General features: G+C 35.4%; 1 protein-coding gene across 16 annotated transcripts in view; it reads left to right on the forward strand.

Moving 5' to 3' along the window:
• Nucleotides 1-17,462, forward strand: part of SNX13 (sorting nexin 13) — a 103,695-nt gene that overhangs the window by 66,017 nt on the left and 20,216 nt on the right. For 8 of the 16 annotated variants that reach the window (XR_004970868.1, XM_036327968.1, XM_036327970.1 and 5 more), the window contains 4 exons: nucleotides 4,709-4,746; nucleotides 8,484-8,553; nucleotides 12,560-12,732; nucleotides 17,135-17,242. Coding sequence is in view for 13 of the 16 variants with exons in the window: in XM_036327968.1 (XP_036183861.1) it covers nucleotides 4,709-4,746; nucleotides 8,484-8,553; nucleotides 12,560-12,732; nucleotides 17,135-17,242 (389 nt within the window). In the remaining 3 variants the exon portion in view is untranslated. Of the gene's footprint in view, nucleotides 1-4,708; nucleotides 4,747-8,483; nucleotides 8,554-11,244; nucleotides 11,305-12,559; nucleotides 12,733-17,134; nucleotides 17,243-17,462 lie in introns of those variants that run through there. The other 8 variants (XM_036327969.1, XM_036327978.1, XR_004970869.1 and 5 more) reach the window with 7 other exon arrangements.

Here is a 17,462-nt window from a genome sequence, read left to right on the forward strand (position 1 = left end):
GAGAGTGGAAGGGATGGGGAGCGGCAGACAGAGGGAAACATCAATGTGAGAGAGACATATTGATTGCTTCCTGCATGCTCCCTGACCAGTTCCAGTGATCAAGCATGCAATTGGGGTACATGCTCTTGACAGGAATTAAACCCAGGACCCTTCAGTCCACAGGTTGATGCTCTATCCACTGAGCCAAACTGGTTACGGCTGTATTCCTATATATTCTGCTTACCAAATAAAGGACCTTTCAGACAAGATAAATTTTCTTGAAGGCCAAATATAAATTGTAATATATTTAAAAACCTACAAATGAGTGACAATGTTTAGTTACCATACTAAATTAAAATGTTGAAAATACAACAGTAGATTAAAATGTGAATCTGTAGAAGCCTTGAATTCTTAAATAAAATTTTTTTGAGTTTTTTCATGCAAATACTTTTATGATAAATAATATTTATGACTAAGATGTAACAGTAGGATTAGTGTGAGAAGATTAAATGAGAATTACAAGTAATGATTCTAGAGTATACCATAAACTATAAAACTTCATTTTAAAAAAATAGTTTTTTTCTCTCTTTAATTATACTGTTTTTTCCAAATCCTGTACAGTTCAAGCTAGAAAAGCTATAGCAGTCATTTATTGTATTCTTACAGTTTTTTCAAATGAGGTTACTATCAGCTTGGTATAGTGAGAAAAGCAGATTGTAAGAGTCAGAATAGTTATATTTTACTCCTGTTCTGCTACTTATTACCTGTGTGATGTTGGCTAAACAATTTCTTTAAGCCTCATTTTTCAAAATTGTGAGTCTGGATTAATAGTTTTCTCATAATAAATGTCTTACCTCTGACTTATTATCAGATTTAAATGGAATTATATGTATGAAAATTATAAATTAAAACACATGTCAATTTTTATTGGTAGTAAATAGTCAGTTATTTACTAATAGTGGGAGAGGCAGCCCTTAGAGCACAAGGTTCCAGATTCTTAGGCCCAGTGTTTATTTCACTTGTGATCCCGTTCAGAAGTTCTTGATAAACTCTGGTTAAATATCTAGGGTTTGATAAACTTTCTAGTATGTTCTAAGCAAATAAATAATGTAAATAAAAAGTAAATGGGAAAGATTTGACTAAGTAAAAGTTTAAGAGAGTACTTTAATTATAATCATTTACTTATGAATAAGTTTATGAATAGGACCATATGAGGTCCTATATTAGTGAGATTTTACTTTTCAAGTAATCTAAGAAATCTATTTACAGATGTTTGCATTTGAGTTTTAATACCTTTTGTCTTAATTATTGACCTGATATCTTGGGTTTTTAATTTGCTACTCTTTTTTGTCTTATTTGTAAAATTAGAATAATATTTAACTGAATTTTATTGCATAATTAAGGAAGTTTTTTTTCTTTTTTTTCTCACCCAAGGAATAAGGATATTTTCATTGATTTTTTTTTTTTTTTAATCAGAGTAAAGAGGGTTTGGGGAGAAGAGATAGAAACATTGATGTGAGAGAGACACATCAATTGGTTGCCTCCCACACACTCTGACTGGGGACGGGTATCAAACCTACAACCCAGGTATACACCCTTGACCAGGAATCGAACCCACGACCCTCTGGGGAGAGCAGGCTGACACTCTAACCATGGCGCCACGCTGGCTAGAGCCAGAAAGGTTTTTTTAAGGAGTACTTCTATGGGAGCTGAATAGTAAAATTCAGTTTACCTCAGGTTTACTGTGTGATATATCTGTATGTAGTGTGTGTTGGAAAGTCTTATAGAGCCGCTGTGAAATGTGCAGTAGCAACTCTGCTTCCAGAAGGATTGCTATAAGTATTTTAATTTTATGGACTTTAGAAATTTCTCAGTGTTGTGAAATGTATTTGTTATATTACTCAGAATGAAGGGAGATAACCTGTATTATAATGCTATCATTTAAAATGATGATAGTAACAATATATCCTATGGGAGTAGTTTTTGATGCTGTAGTGTAAGAACTCTTTCAAAGTCATCTTGACTTTTAGCTTCCATGTAGATCTTTTATAACCAGTCTATCCTCTTTTATGCAACTAACAGAAAAAAATTTATAAGCCATTTCAAACTTCTTCAAAACCTTATATTTACTTAAAACATAAAGTGTATTTTTAAAAAGTTTTTCTGCAACTGGTTTGACCTGAAGTAAACGTACTTCTCTTATACATCAATTATTGAGTAATCCCTTGCATTGGAATCATTGATTGTAGTTGGAATTGCATACATATGTATCTTTTGTCTTTCTAGACATTGCTTTTTAACATTCCATGTTCTAATTAATGAGCTTTTATATATTTTATCACAAATAAATTGCCCCTCCCTTTTCTTTTGAAATCATTTGAAAAAATCATGTGGAATAGTGTGTACAATACAAACTATTATAAAAATAGCTGTCAGACCCTGGCTGGTGTGGCTCAGTTGGTTGCAGGTTCAATTCCTGGTCAGGACACATACCCAGGTTTTGGGTTCCATCCCTGGTCTAGACTTGTACACAGTGGGGTAACTGATTGATGTTTCTCACATTAATGTTTCTTTTCTCTATCCTTCCACCCTCTCTAAAATAAACATATCCTGGGGTGGGGATTTGAATGATTGAATGAATGAATGTTAGGTGTATTGTCCTTGTCAGTGTTTAGGTTTTAGGCAGTTGCAACTTTTTCAAATAATAATGCTTATCTTTTCTTGTCTTTATAAGATTATTTAATAAAAAATAGGCCTTCCCCAATTTTTTGTTTCAAAGTTATTTCCTGACTTTAAATTTAAGTGCACTCACACTTGGTGTATATTATACATTCTGAAATTTTGGCTACTTGTCTCAAATTAATAGAAATTTGATTTTAAGATCTCTTTAGAGATCTAAATTCATAATCTCCTAAGTGCTAGAAACCATACATATTAACTTTAAACTATAAATGAATATTGCTTTATCATATATTTACTTGGTAACTTAATTTGCTGAGATGTAGATAAAGCCCGAGGCAAAAGACATTAGCCAGTTAACTGCCACGTGTCCAAAACGAAACCATACCCACACACCATGATATTTTGAATTTAATTTTAAAAAAATCATCTAACTCTGGAGTTGAATAAAGGATGGCATTTTTTTTGTGTGAGGTGCTTGGTTCAATTATTTCTTCATCTGATGCCATTTATGGGGATTGAATTTTATTTGCACAGTATGATATATTACAGCGATAAATTCAGTAACAAAATAATAATTTTCAGTTCTACGGAAATATCAACAAAAGTGAGCTCGAAATAAAAATAAACCATCAACACAAAAAGCCTCGAAAACACTAAATTTTGTTGATGCTCCAAAGAAGAATGCACACCCTATTTACCATTTTAGGCATTTAATTCATGACTAGAGGCCTGATGCACGAAGATTCGTGCAAGAATGGGCCTTCCTTCCCCTGGCTGCCGGCACCGCCTTTGCTCCAGCCGGAGCTGCCTTCCACCTTCCCACACTGCCGAGAGGCCCAGAGTGGCTGGTGCTGAACACCTGCGTTGTTGCCATGGTGACGACGCAAGTGTCCCGCCCCAGCCGCTTGGCACTGCGTATGCAAATTAAACCTGCCATCTTTGTTGGGTTAATTTGCATACCCACTCCTGAATAGCTGGTGGGCGTCTCAAAGGTATGGTCAATTTACATCTTTTTTTTTTTTTTAATATATTTTATTGATTTTTTACAGAGAGGAAGGGAGAGGGATAGAGAGTTAGAAACATTTATGAGAGAGAAACATCGATCAGCTGCCTCCTGCACACACCCCACTGGGGATGTGCCCGCAACCAAGGTACATGCCCTTGACCGGAATCGAACCTGGGACCCTTGAGTCCGCAGGCTGACGCTCTATCCACTGAGCCAAACCAGCCAGGGCCATCTTTCTTTTTTATTAGTGTAGATAACACAAACAAATTTTAAGTGTCACAGTGAACAAAAGAAATCTCAAGTGTCACAGCGTTTATCTCTCGTGTGTCTGAGTGGCAGCCCCATATGTTGATATTGGAATTTCTTCCATATGTGCTGGAATATCTACAAATTTAAGTTACCATAATTTTCTTGACAAAACCAGAGATGTCACTAACAAGTCTGATTTTAAAATTGACCAGTGGGGGGGGCCATGAGGGGTGACCAGGCCGGCGGGGTGGGGGGGCAGTTAGTAGGAGCGACCGGACCGGCAGGGAGTGGGCAGTTGGGGGCGGCCTGGCCGGCAGCGGGGGGCAGTTAGGACCAATCAGGCCAGCGGGGGGTAGGAGGGTAGTTAGGGGCAATAAGGCCGACACCTCAAGGCAATTAGGGGCAGCCAGGCAGGCAAGCAGGTGAGCAATTAGGAGCCAGCGATCCAGGATTGTGAGAAGGCTGTCCGACTGCTGGCAGTCGGACATCCCCCAAGGTGTCCAGGATCGGAGAGGGTGCAGGCTGGGGTGAGGGGATACCCCCACCCCCACCACCATGCACGAATTTCATACACCGGCCTCTAGTATATATATATATTCACTGAAATTCCTGGCTGGGAGAACCATAGGGCTTAGAGGAACAGGTGTATGGGAGTAGTATATGACAGTTTTCTTTTATCTTCTGTTATGTCTTTGGCTTGGCTAACTTTCATTCTTGGTGTTTGAACCTTAGATAAAGCAACCGTTTCAAAAGTCTTTTACTGTATACTAAGTTGAATTTTCTTTCCCACAGAATCTTTCAATGGGTCCCCTACAGGAAGCATAAATTTGGTACGTACTGTTATGGGTACTTAATTATTAAAGTGGCTTGAAAATAATATGAGCTTTAACATGAAAATGAATAATATATTTAGAAGCCTCCAAATCATCCATTAGTGTTAATAGGAAATTGTACTTTTAAAGAAATGTTAAATTCAGATATAAGACATCTGTGAATTAGAATTTGAAAATGAAACTTATTTTCATTTAGTATTTTTAAATTACTCTACTTAGTACAATGATAGGTAGTAAATTTGTGACATAAATAATTTACATTGGAATTAGTTTTCTTCTTTTGTATTTAGAAAAGAAATATAAAACTAGCTGGGATACCTGAAAACTTCTAGATATTTCTTAAAGTCTACACTATAATAGATTCAGGTGGTTGTAAATTTTTTTAATTGTAAAGAGTTTTATAGTGAATTAGGCAAGTATTCTATGATTATAGGTTTAAGAATGACAGGTTTTTAGCATATGACCTCTCATTGATGTTTCAAGTTATACAAGGTGAGCTGTGAAGTAATGAACATTTCAGTACTTTTATAGTATTTCCATTGAATAACTTAATTCATAAAATGCTAGTAGGAAGAAATATTAGTGTTCTCTAAAGTTTCAGTCCAGAGTTTGCAGGGTGTCCTGGGAGATTGCTTGGTTTTTCCTTCCACCTGCATAACTTTCTCTCAGACTTTTTGCAATAGTTAAGTGGTATAGAGGTCCATTATCTTATGTTGTTTTCTATACTATACACTTATTTCTAAAATAACCTCACTGAGTAACTTCTCTATTACCATACAAAGTATAACCTTCAACAAAATATTGCAACAAATCAGCCAGAGCGTTATGTCAGATATTTTGTAACATTTAAAATGTTTTCCTAAATCATTTAGTATCATTATCATTTACTTGTTATAGCTTTATAACAAAAAACAATAGCTCCTAGAGCAGGAAGAAAATGTTAGCAAAATTTTCATTATATAGAATAAGTTTCCAATGTAACAAAACCTTTGGTTGGTTTTAAAGAGAGTGGGAGGGAGGGAGGGAGGGAGAGAGAAAGAGAGAGAGAGAGAGAGAGAGAGAGAGAGAGAGAGAGAGAGAGAGAGAGAGAGAGAGAGAGAGAAGCATCGATGTGAGAGAGACACATGGATTGGTTGCCTTCTGTACATGCACGGACCAGGTTGGGGATGGAACCTGCAACCCAGATATGTGCCTTTGACCAGGAGTTGAACTGGGACCCTTAGGTGTGCAGGCCAACACTCTATTCCCTGAGCCACACCAGCCAGTTTTATGTTCCCTGTGCTGGTTTGTAATTTGAAGATAGCATAGATAATCTAAATTTTGTAGAATACTCTGTTTCCTCTGCATCTTTTCTTTTTCATATAAGGGTAATATTAAAGCAAAGATTGTGCTATTTCTACTGCAATATTTTATTATAGGTCATATGAGCACTTAAAAATAAATTCTGTTTCTTTTTAAAGTATTTTCATTCATATTCTATCCTAGTGGTCGGCAAACTACAGCTCGCGAGCCACATGCAGCTCTTTGGCCCCTTGAGTGTGGCTCTTCCTAAGACTTAGGAGTACTCTAATTAAGTTAGTAACAGTGTACCTACCTATATAGTTTAAGTTTAAAAAATGTGGCTCTCAAAAGAAATTTCAGTCGTTGCACTATTGATATTTGGCTCTGTTGACTAATGTGTTTGCTGACCACTGTTCTATCCTGACAGAGTTTAGAGCTGGCATTATATTATTGAGAAAAGTAGATTTGGGAGAGACTAGGTGATATGGCTAAAGTCTCTTATGGTATCAGTGGTGAAGCTGGACTAGACCTGATTTAATTTGATGATCCTCCCACTTGACCAGGGGAGTGCAGTGATATCTGTATGGATTTATCACATTTGCCTCTCTTAATGATCGGTCTTTAGTAGATACACTTTGGCTGTCTAAGAGTGCAATTGCCTTAATTTAAATGGTTTTATGTCATCGATATGGCACATTCTAATTATTTAGGTGACTCTTTTACTAATAATTGGTAATATCACATTAGGACTTCAAAGTTCATTCAGTTCATTTGGTTATTGAAGTGTAAAATATGTCACAACCATATGTTTGTGTGTCAGAGGTCCCCAGCACCACTTCTATGATCAGTGATTTACTAAGAGGTGTCACAGACCATGACATAGTCATACTCCTGGCTAGGATTTATGACAGTAGGTCCTTGGGTTACGTGGGAGATCCATTCCTATGGCGTGGCGTAAGGCGATTTTCTCCGTAAGTTGGAACCCACCTACATAAGCACCTACCTCACTCACATGGAGCACATACACAGCAGAAATGAAGTGAAACAGTAAAAAAAAATTTAAAAGAAAGATAACAATTCTTGACCTTTACTTGTGGTAAATAAATAATAAAAAATATAAAGCATATATGTACATATGTCAAAATGACGGAACTTTTTTTATATAAATAAATGGGAGATGGCAACGTAACCACGGAGCGACATACGTCAAGTCTGACGCAACCGGAGGACTGCCTGTAGCGAAATGATATAACCCAAAATCAGCCAAGGGAAAAGCTGCATGGAGTTAAGCCTAGAGTAAACCTGGCACAAATTTCCAAGAATCCTTTCCCATGGAAATCCCATGGCACAAACTTAATTCCCCCATGATGAATGTTACAGCACAGGTGAAATGCTGCCACTAGGAAAGCTACCAAACTAAGTGCCTAGGGTTTTTATTGGAGGCAGGTCATATACGCACACTCTGCCTAGCATATGCCAAAATTCCAGATTTCCAGAAGGAAAGCAGGTGTTCAAGATAAAGCACATCCTTGTATAAACAACTCGTGTAGTGTGAGCCACTCTCAGCAGTTAGGGAATGGCAGGAACCTTCCCTAAATCAAATTCCCAGATGCCATCCAACAGCCAAGATTGCAAGCAGTCTCACGCAGTTTCAACCCTGCTCTATTAACTCTTTTCTGTACAGTCTGTCTTCATTATATGTTTATTTTCTTTTCTCTGTATGTGTGGAGACTATGAATATATATATAATTTTAAATTTAGACCCAAAAGCCATAGTTATAAAAGATCTCGATCAATTAGTAATAATTTTTGTTTGTGAAATTAATTTTGAAAATTAATTATTTAAAATCCATCTTGGGCTATGGATTCAGTCCATTTAATACATAATCTTAATAATAGTTAACATTTTTTGGTTTAGGCAGTCTTCTAAATGTTTTACATGTCTTCTCATTTAATCCTCACATAATCCTGTGACGTAGGTGCCTTTATTTTATTTTATAAAGAATCTAAATTAACTAAAATTATTTTTAAATTAACAAAAGTGCAGTTAAATAATACAGAGTTGGCTGTAGTATATTTCAACATTTTAAAAAAATCAAAACATTTAATTAAAATATGTCCACTTATTTTTATCCACATTTTTTTCTTGCCGTGTATTGAATATAACTGACAGGTAGCAAATTTTAGCATATGGACAAGCAATGAAGGAAGAAATAATCTGATTGATTTGATTAAGAGTATTTCTAAATTACTTTGTTTTATAGTTTCTTAATCTTGGCTTTTCTTTTTCCTGTTGGTGTAAAAGTGAGGATTATTGTTGAAGGGGTGGGTTTACAAATAATATAAAGATTATATGGGGCAAAGGTGAGTAATGCATATGTGATGTGGAATTCTTTAACACTTTTTTCCTATGAAATTAAAATCTTGTTTCTTGATTCCCCCTCTCCCCCAAGTCTTTAGATGACCTTTCAAATGTATCTTCTGATGATTTAATACAACTTCATGCTTACATTTCAGACACAGGTAAGAAACTTAAAAATTTGATTATTATTACCCTTATATTATTTTCCACATTTATTTTTATAAGCCATTCTTCTATAGTCATATTTTTAAGTTAGTTTTTCCCCTGCAGCATGTTCCTCATTAAATTCTTTGAAATTTACTTACTTGTGTATATAGGTATTTTCTTTCTGTAAGGTTGTCACTGTTAACATTTTAAAAAGCTCAAATTCTAAGTATTTTGTCATTGCTAATAAACTCGAACCAATCTTTCTCTCTTTTTATTTGCATCTAGCTGATATTTGTCCGCATAATTCTCATTAAGTCATTTGGGAGACAGATTTTAGTTCAAAATTTGTTTTCATGAATACAAAGCCAATTAGATAACTGAATAAATGAAGCTTGTAGAGGTATAGGAGTTTACAGAAGTTCAAGACATGCTTGGATTAGGTGAGAAACCTCTAAGATTTTGTATCTCAGTCAGCAATATGGTTAGTGAACTGAGAAAAAAATCAATATTCATCATTGCCATTAGGTTATTAGATAAAGTCAGTAAGTAGTAGGTAATGACATTTTCTTATGTGGTCTCTCCCTGGTCCTAGAATATAGGAGTATTGTGATAGATTACATATTAAAGTATAGACATACTGAGATAATAAATCTCAGTTCAATTTAATGCTTACATTTTAGATACTGAAATGAAATTTATAGTATAAGTGCAGTTTAAAAGATAATTGGCATTTTTTTAAAATCTGTTTTCTTTTGCTTTTACTGGAGCTGGAATCTCATTTTGCATTCTGTTCTCTGCTAAATTTCTGTAATAACTTATCTATAATTTCTGTCTCAGTTCCCTTTTTTTTTTTTTTTTTTACAAGTAGTTGATGTACACATTACTTTGCTCTTAAAGGTCTTAGATAAAAACCTTGTCAATAAAACCATGTTGCTTTTCTTTCTAGCTTTTGCTAGAGTTGTCCCACCTTTTCCTTCATTAAAATTTTAAATTATTTTATAAACCTCTATTTTCTTGGTTGGCTTGTCTTCCAAATATGAAAGTCTTTGTTAAAGTGCAAACATTTAGTATTTGTGCTTTTACTTCTTTCTTGAAGACCTTAAGCTTTCATGTCTAGAGGAAGATGCTCATGCCCATATTTCTTTTGTGGATCTTTCTCTTCTCTGAGAGTTCTGATTTTCCAGCTGCATTGTCCATTTATTTAGCAAGTATTTATTAGCTTCTTGTAGGAAGCACAATGCTAAGTATTTTTAATAAATTGTTATTCTTGTCAGACAAACATTTAAATACTAAAAAAGCAGCATACATAGTAGTTAGGAGCACTACGTTTTATCCAGATTGCTTGGGTTGAAACCCGAGCCTTGCCACTTAATACTTGGGTGAAATTGGGTGGGTTCTTTAACTTCTGTTCTTCAATTTCCTTATATGTAAAATAGGATAATAATACTAATTATTAGTATGCTTATCTCATAGGGTTATTATAAGACTAATGAACTCATTACAATAGTAATAACCTGATGGGGATTTTATATTAGTTCTTGTTCTATAAATATTCATTCTATCAACTAGAGGCCTGAGTGTGGTCCGGCCGGCCCACCCCAATTGGGGCCCATTGGGCCAGGCTGATGGTGGGGAGGGGCTGCGGGCATCCGGGGAGAGGGGCCCGGGGTGGTTGGCAGTCGGCCCCGTCCCTGATCGGGGTGTTGGGGGCAGATCAGGGGCAGGGCCGGCTGGAGTGGGGGGGTGGACAATAGGGGCCTGGATCAGGCTGGTTGGCTGCCACAGTGCGTGTCATAGCCACTGGTGGTTCTGGTTGTTTTGCCGTTCTGGCCGCTGGGCTTTTATATATATAGATTGGCCTCCTGAGTCTCTCTGAATCTAGATCTTCACACTCTTAACATCTTTATTATAGGAAGAACTGATAGTCTAGTGTAGTGCTACTCAAAGAGTGGTCCATAGACAATTGCTTACTGCTTCCTTCATTGCAAAATCTTGCTTTAAAAAATATTGGCTAAATTAAGCAATATGCTTAGTGATGAGATTGATTTATATTCTGGTCCTACATTTTTATCTCGCTATAGATTAATAACAGTTTGCACATCACCTGCTATGAGTAACATGGTCCTAATGAAAACAAAACCTATTTCCACTGTTATATCTTACCATCATCCCAAAATCAATATATGTAACCTCATTTATCTTCTTTAAAACCAAATTACCTTCTGTCTTCTGTGCTGCTTTTATAATAACCTCATTGTTTTTCCTATGGTGCAAACATCCTGGCCATGATCTCTGTGCCTATTAATTTGTGATAAATCTGATTATTCTTTTGTAGAATGCTTTCTTACATTTCTCTTTCTTTTTCTATTCCTTGCTATTCTCCTTGCTGTTATTAACTCCTAACTGGTTATGGTTTGGTGCCTAATTGACTTCTGTTTTCTATTTTCCTTTCCCAAACCTATCTTAAACACAACAGATAAAGCCATTCCCTTATTTATATGCTAACTCTCTTGAATGAGGGCCGGTTCTCACATGATGAAAAAGTGTATGGCAGTTTGTTATGCATAGGTCTCTGAGAGAAGGATGATCGGAAGAGGAGAGCAGTGAAATATAGTGTTACCTACAGTTTAAGCTCCTGAGAGCAACATAACCAGCCTTTCTCCAGTTTTATATTTTGTCAAATTATATCTTATATCCCAACATAGGTATGTCTAGATTCATCTATCCTGAAGTGATTGTGTGCCACAGCATCTCCTAGCCTGAGAGTATGTATAAAATATTCGTAGAGATAAGAATACAACACGATGAAATAAGAACCAAGTAAATTATAGAAATTAAAATATAGTGATTGGAATTAAGGTCAATGGATGGAATAAGTCTAAATACAGATGAGGAGAGACTCAGTAAACTTTTTGGAGACCTCAAGAAATAATCTAGAAGAGCATATAATGCAGAGAAATAAGAAAGTGGAAACTAGGAAATACAAAGAAAAGGATTGAAAGGGCATCTCTTTTCATAAGATTAGTACAAAATGTGAACAGGTTTTGATTTTAAAGACTGCTGGACTTGGATAGTTTGTGGGAAATTAGTAGGAAAATGCCTTTAAAAAGTCTCCAAAATAACTACACTTGTGAATTGTTGATTAGAAATGAGTTGCCAAAATAGCAGATAAGTCTTATTCCATTGCTTTTGCTTTCTGTTTAGCTGAGGAGATTTTAATTGAAATATAACTAAATAGTGAAGGCTAGTACAAAAGGTTATTATTTTGTTTCTGTTATTTTTCCTCTATTAAATTTCAGGCTCTAATGCTATGCTGTGAAGTTGTATTGTGGTATCCTAACTATAATATAGGTAAAAGTCCTTGGGGAGATTGTTCAAAGTAGACATTACTGTAGGTTGGTTGTGTGGTTGGTCATGGTTGGTCATGTCATCATAAACTTGTAGCTTGTTTTGCAGTGTAGCCATCTATATATATAAAAGCCTTAAGTGACCATTACGACTGGAACGACCAGTCAACCAGTTGCTATGATGCACACTGACCACCAGGGGGCAGACACTCAATGCTGGAGCTGCCCCCTGGTGGTCAGTGTGCTTCCACAGCCAACCTCCCACAGTCCCTCACCCCATCCAGCAGGTTCCAACTGGCAGGCCTTGTCTGGCAGGCCCCCAGGCCCCATCCAGCAGCTGGTAGGCCCCCGGGCCCTGTCCAACAGCCAGCAGGCCCTGGCTGGCCCGGCCCTGATCAGACTGGGAGAGATGGCTCCGCTAGGCCCTGATCACCAGCCAGGCCTAGGGACCCCACCTGTGCACAAATATCGTGCACCGGGCCTCTAGTCATATATAATACCTTATGGTTGCGAGTACAGATGATGGGATTCTATTTTATCCCCTGGTGACATCCTTTTGTCTCAGTCTGTCATTTCAAATTCTTCATTTCATGTTGTCCTTTTTGTTTTTGTTCTTCATCTTCCTCCTTTTTTTGTGTCTTTTGTTCCTCTTCATTTTGTTTTAAATGACTAGTATATGCTGACTATGACCCATATGCTGTGGCAGGCGTTTGTAATGATCATGGCAAGACATATGCATTGTATGCCATCACTGTGCACCGACGCAATCTAAACAGTGAGGAGATGTGGAAAACCTATCGTCGTTACAGTGACTTCCATGACTTCCACATGAGAATCACTGAACAGGTAATGAGGTTTTAAAGTGTTGGCTTTAAATTGTTTCCTGAGTCAATGTTTAATTCTAAATAGTTCTGAGGATGTTAAGGTATTGACCAAAGCCAATGAAAGAAAACAAAGTAAGAATTTGTGTATAATCAGTATAAACGTTAGAATGATTTTGAACATTTAACCAATAAATCAGACTTTAATTATAACCACTGTTGACTAGACAAAATATTCATGGTATACCTTGGGAAATTAAAATGAGTGTATATTTCTCATTTTGAGTCGTGTGTGTGTGTGTGTGTGTGTGTGTGTATGTGCGCGCGCTTATCAGAGGTATTTGGTTTAAAGTAAGGAAGGAGATCACTATAGAATATTTTTTAATTTTCAAAGCTATAGTCATTTTATTTTTTAAATCGCTTTTCACACACCTTTAATCTTTTTTGTTAAATATATTTTTTACAGAGAGGAAGGGAGAGAGAGAGTTAGAAACATCGATGAGAGAGAAACATCGATCAGCTGCCTACTGCACATTTCCTACTGGGGATGTGCCCGCAACCCAGGTACATGCCCTTGACCGGAATCGAACCCGGGACCTTTCAGTCTGCAGGCTGACGCTCTATCCACTGAGCCAAACCGGTTTCAGCTATTTTATTTTTTAAAATATATTTTATTGATTTTTTACAGAGAGGAAGGGAGAGAGATAGAGAGTTAGAAACATCGGTGTGAGAGAGAAACGTCGATCAGCTGCCTCCTGCACACCCCCTACTGGGGATGTGCCTGCAACTAAGGTACATGCCCTTGACCGGAATTGAACCTGGGATCCTTCAGTCCGCAGGTTGACGCTCTATCCACCGAGCCAAACCGGCTAGGGCAGCTATAATCATTTTAGATGACATCCTTATTTTAATAGTTTAACAGTTAAATCTTTGATCCAATACATTATTTTAAGAACCATAACCTAAATTAAATTTAACATTAACCAAATTTGTATTAAATACCACCCTCTTGTTTTATGGAAATATAAGGACTCTTAAAGATAACAAACAAATTATTTCTGTTCTACTTTTTATTAAATATTTTTTTCTTATCCTTAATTTAGAAGAAAATAAACTGTCACCAGATGGATGGAGTAGGTGATCTATGAAATTTATTTTAACTCTTGAGAGTCTTTGATTTCATTCAAGGCTTATAAATATACAACTGGTATTAAGCCAATACAAATTATACTGATTAATGGTGACATTTGATTGGGTGGACTAAAGCTTTGAAATGGCATTGTACTAGTTTAGTAATCAGAAAATGCCTTTTTCATTTAAGAGAGTAGAGGGAAAATGGTTGGCATTGGTAATCTCATTAAAATATTTCTTTAATGAGAGTGAGATAAACTACTAATAACTTTAAAAATGATTAAAAACAGGTTAGTGTTGACTCCAGAAGCCCATATTAAAAAGACTATTTTGAATGTATTTAGATGAAATTAATAACTTAGGACGTTTACTTTTTCTGTTCATGTTGAGTACATCTTTATGAATAAAGATGTATAAAAATAAAAGGAAATAATTAAAATGTTAAATGTCATATTATTTTAGAAATGGTCTGAACTCCCCATTCATTTATTTAACAAATATTTATTGAACTTTTCTTATATGCCTGGCGCAGTTCTCAATGCTGCAAATATAATTGTGAACAAGACAGGTCCTTGCCTCTAGGAGTTTATATTCCAGTAGATACTATGCATGTCTTTTTCACTGGGTGAGCTGTAACTAAGTACAGATAAAAGTAGTGATTTAAAAGATATTAAGTGTGCATTAATTAAAGGAACTGAGTGAATGTATTTTTGTGCCTGGATATAAACACATTTTGAATCCTGATATAAAATTTCAAGAATGTTTTTTAAATTTTCCAGTAATGTGTCTGGAATCTAAACATGACATATTCGATGTCGAAAAATAAAATCTTTGATTTTGGAATGTCTATGATTTACATATAGTATTTGAGTTTTTTGTGAGCATTATAATACTTTTTATTATTATTGTGAGTTCTTTAGGTAAATTTCCAATTTCTTTTACATGCCTTTAAAAATATTTTATGAATTTTTGGCATAGAATTATATTACTTTTCAGGAATGGCCCATCTTGTACTTATAAATAATTTTTCAAATACCAAGTTTATAATAAGTCAATATGAAGTATAAAATTTTCCCATTTTTTCCTTTTATAATAATAATACTTTAAAAAGCTATTAATCATCAATGCCTCTGTTCCAGACAGATAATTTTAAAAAGAGTTTGATAATTTAGACTTTGAGAAAATAACTGTTATTGTAACATTTATTTTTTTCTTTTTATTAATAATGTTTAATATTTTAAAGTTTCTGAAATAAATTGTTTTCTTGGATACTATTATATTCCCATGGTGTATTTCATCCTAATGAAATACTACAATATGGGTGGCTTAAATAACAGACACTTACTTTCTCATGGAAGGCCAGATCTCAGTTTTGGGCTTATTTATCCCTGAGGCGCCTCTTTTTGGCTTTCAGTGACTGCCCTTCTCATTGTGTCCTCACATGGCCTCTTCTTTGTGGGCTCTCATTCCTGGTGGCATTTTGTAGGTCCAAATTTCATCCTCTTAGAAGCACAACAGCCAGATTAGATAAGGACCTGCCCGCCCTAATAACTTGTTTTAATTTTATCACCTCTCTAAAGGCTCTTTCTTCACACATAGTCACATTCTGACCTGGAGGTTAGGGCTTCATGTTGGGGAACTACAGTTCAGTCCATACCATATTGGTAATGCCAGAGTAAACTGCGTTCTGTAAAATTGAGTCCATAGTTTAAGATAATGTAGGTAATATTCCAGGAAATGAAATATTTTAGGACTCCTTGAAAACTTTGATTTACATCTATTAGGTGTGATTAAAAAATTTAATCCATTGGCCATTTGATATCCAAGAAGGACATATTCTAATAGTTTTGTGAATCGCCAAATTTATGAATATTACTACAGCATAACTTCTCCCCTGTAAATTGCCTCTCCACTTTCCCCCCTACCTTGCCTGGGGCAAAATAACTGCTTTTAACTTTCATGTGTAACATACAATCAACTTGTTCACATTATAGCTCCAAGCAACCATCTGATTTGCCATTCCATTTAATAATTTATCAGAATCTTCCAGTTTGTGGATGAAAATTATCCTACACCTTTTCATTCCTCTTCTCTTTAATCTCTGCTCCAGAAATGAATGGGTTTTTGAACATAGAATGGTTTTAGAAAATGGTTTCACTTCAGAATATGTATCACATGGGAAAAGCAATGAGGCTAATTGAAGTTTCAGATGCTAGGCTGTTGGCCGGGCACAATCACTAGCTAAATGACTTCCATCTTAAAATGTTTGTTAGTAGCTAGTGTGGTTAAAACTGCTTCAGTGAGGCACAGCAGCGTACTGCGTAGCTGGGGCTTTGAAGGTGCACCCACGTGTTAAGTAGTCTAGCACTTTACTTTTCATGTGGTTGGAGGGAAAGTATCAGTGTAGTACTCCAGCTATGTATATACAGAATTGTAATACAGCTGTAAGCAATATTTAAAAATTTCCTTTTCTCCTCTTAATAATTAGCCATTACAAGACTTAATTTATTTGAAGTCATCAATATAAAAATATTTCTTTATAAGATTTTTTAACAAGCCAGAAACACATAACTTTGATCACTAAAAACTTATTTGCTAATACTTTATTTACAAGTCAAAGGATTATTATAGATAATATTTTTAAAACTTTTTATTATAAAAAATTTGAACAATCTCAAAATTAGAGAAAGTATTAAAATGACACCCCATGTGAATATTGCCCATCTTCATCAGCTGTCCATGTTTGTCATTCTTTATTGAAATTACTTTGTAATATATAACATTAGAACTGTGGTTTGCCTTTGCAACAGCGTGGATGGACCTGGAGGACATTATGCTAAGTGAAATAAGCCAGTCAGAGAAAGACAAGTACCATATGATTTCACTCATATGTGGAATTTAAGAAATTTCCAAGCAAAATGGAGACAGACTCATACTAGAGACCAGGCAGATGGAGGTGGGATGGGAGAGTGGAGGGATTGAGCAAAAAAGAAAAAAAGAGGGAACTCATGGACAACAATAGTGTGATGGTTGTGGGGGTGATAGGGGATGGGTGGAGGTGGAAGAAGGCATAGAGGGGATAAATGGTGATGAGAAAACTAAAATAAATTTTAAAAAGAACTGTGATTTGGACATATTTGGAAAATAATTTTCTATTTTCTGATTTTTGCTTAATAAAATACATTGCAAAATGATCTGTTTCAAGATGCTTTTAATATATAGAGAAATTGTTACTAGGAAAATTCTTTTCTCTTTTATTAAAAAATTAAGATTATTGAATGTATTTTATCTTCCAGTTTGAAAATCTGTCAAGTATTTTGAAGCTTCCTGGGAAAAAGACTTTTAATAATATGGATAGGGATTTTTTAGAAAAGAGAAAAAAGGATCTTAATGCATATTTGCAGGTAAGTGTATGTTTATTTTTGCCCATAGATTTTCATTTTAATATAGCTAATGAACTCAGTATGTCAAAACGTGTTTCATTGAAGGAATTAAGCTAGAGTGATAGGTTATATCATGAAATATTGTTGGCGAAAACAGTATTTAAAAGTTTTTGCCTGGATTTTTTAATGTACTTTTATTAATGTTAAATTTGAAATTAGTACGTGAATAAAATAATAATTT

This window comes from Myotis myotis, unplaced genomic scaffold (genome assembly GCF_014108235.1).
Source record: "Myotis myotis isolate mMyoMyo1 unplaced genomic scaffold, mMyoMyo1.p scaffold_m19_p_11, whole genome shotgun sequence".
Classification (NCBI taxonomy): domain Eukaryota; kingdom Metazoa; phylum Chordata; class Mammalia; order Chiroptera; family Vespertilionidae; genus Myotis; species Myotis myotis.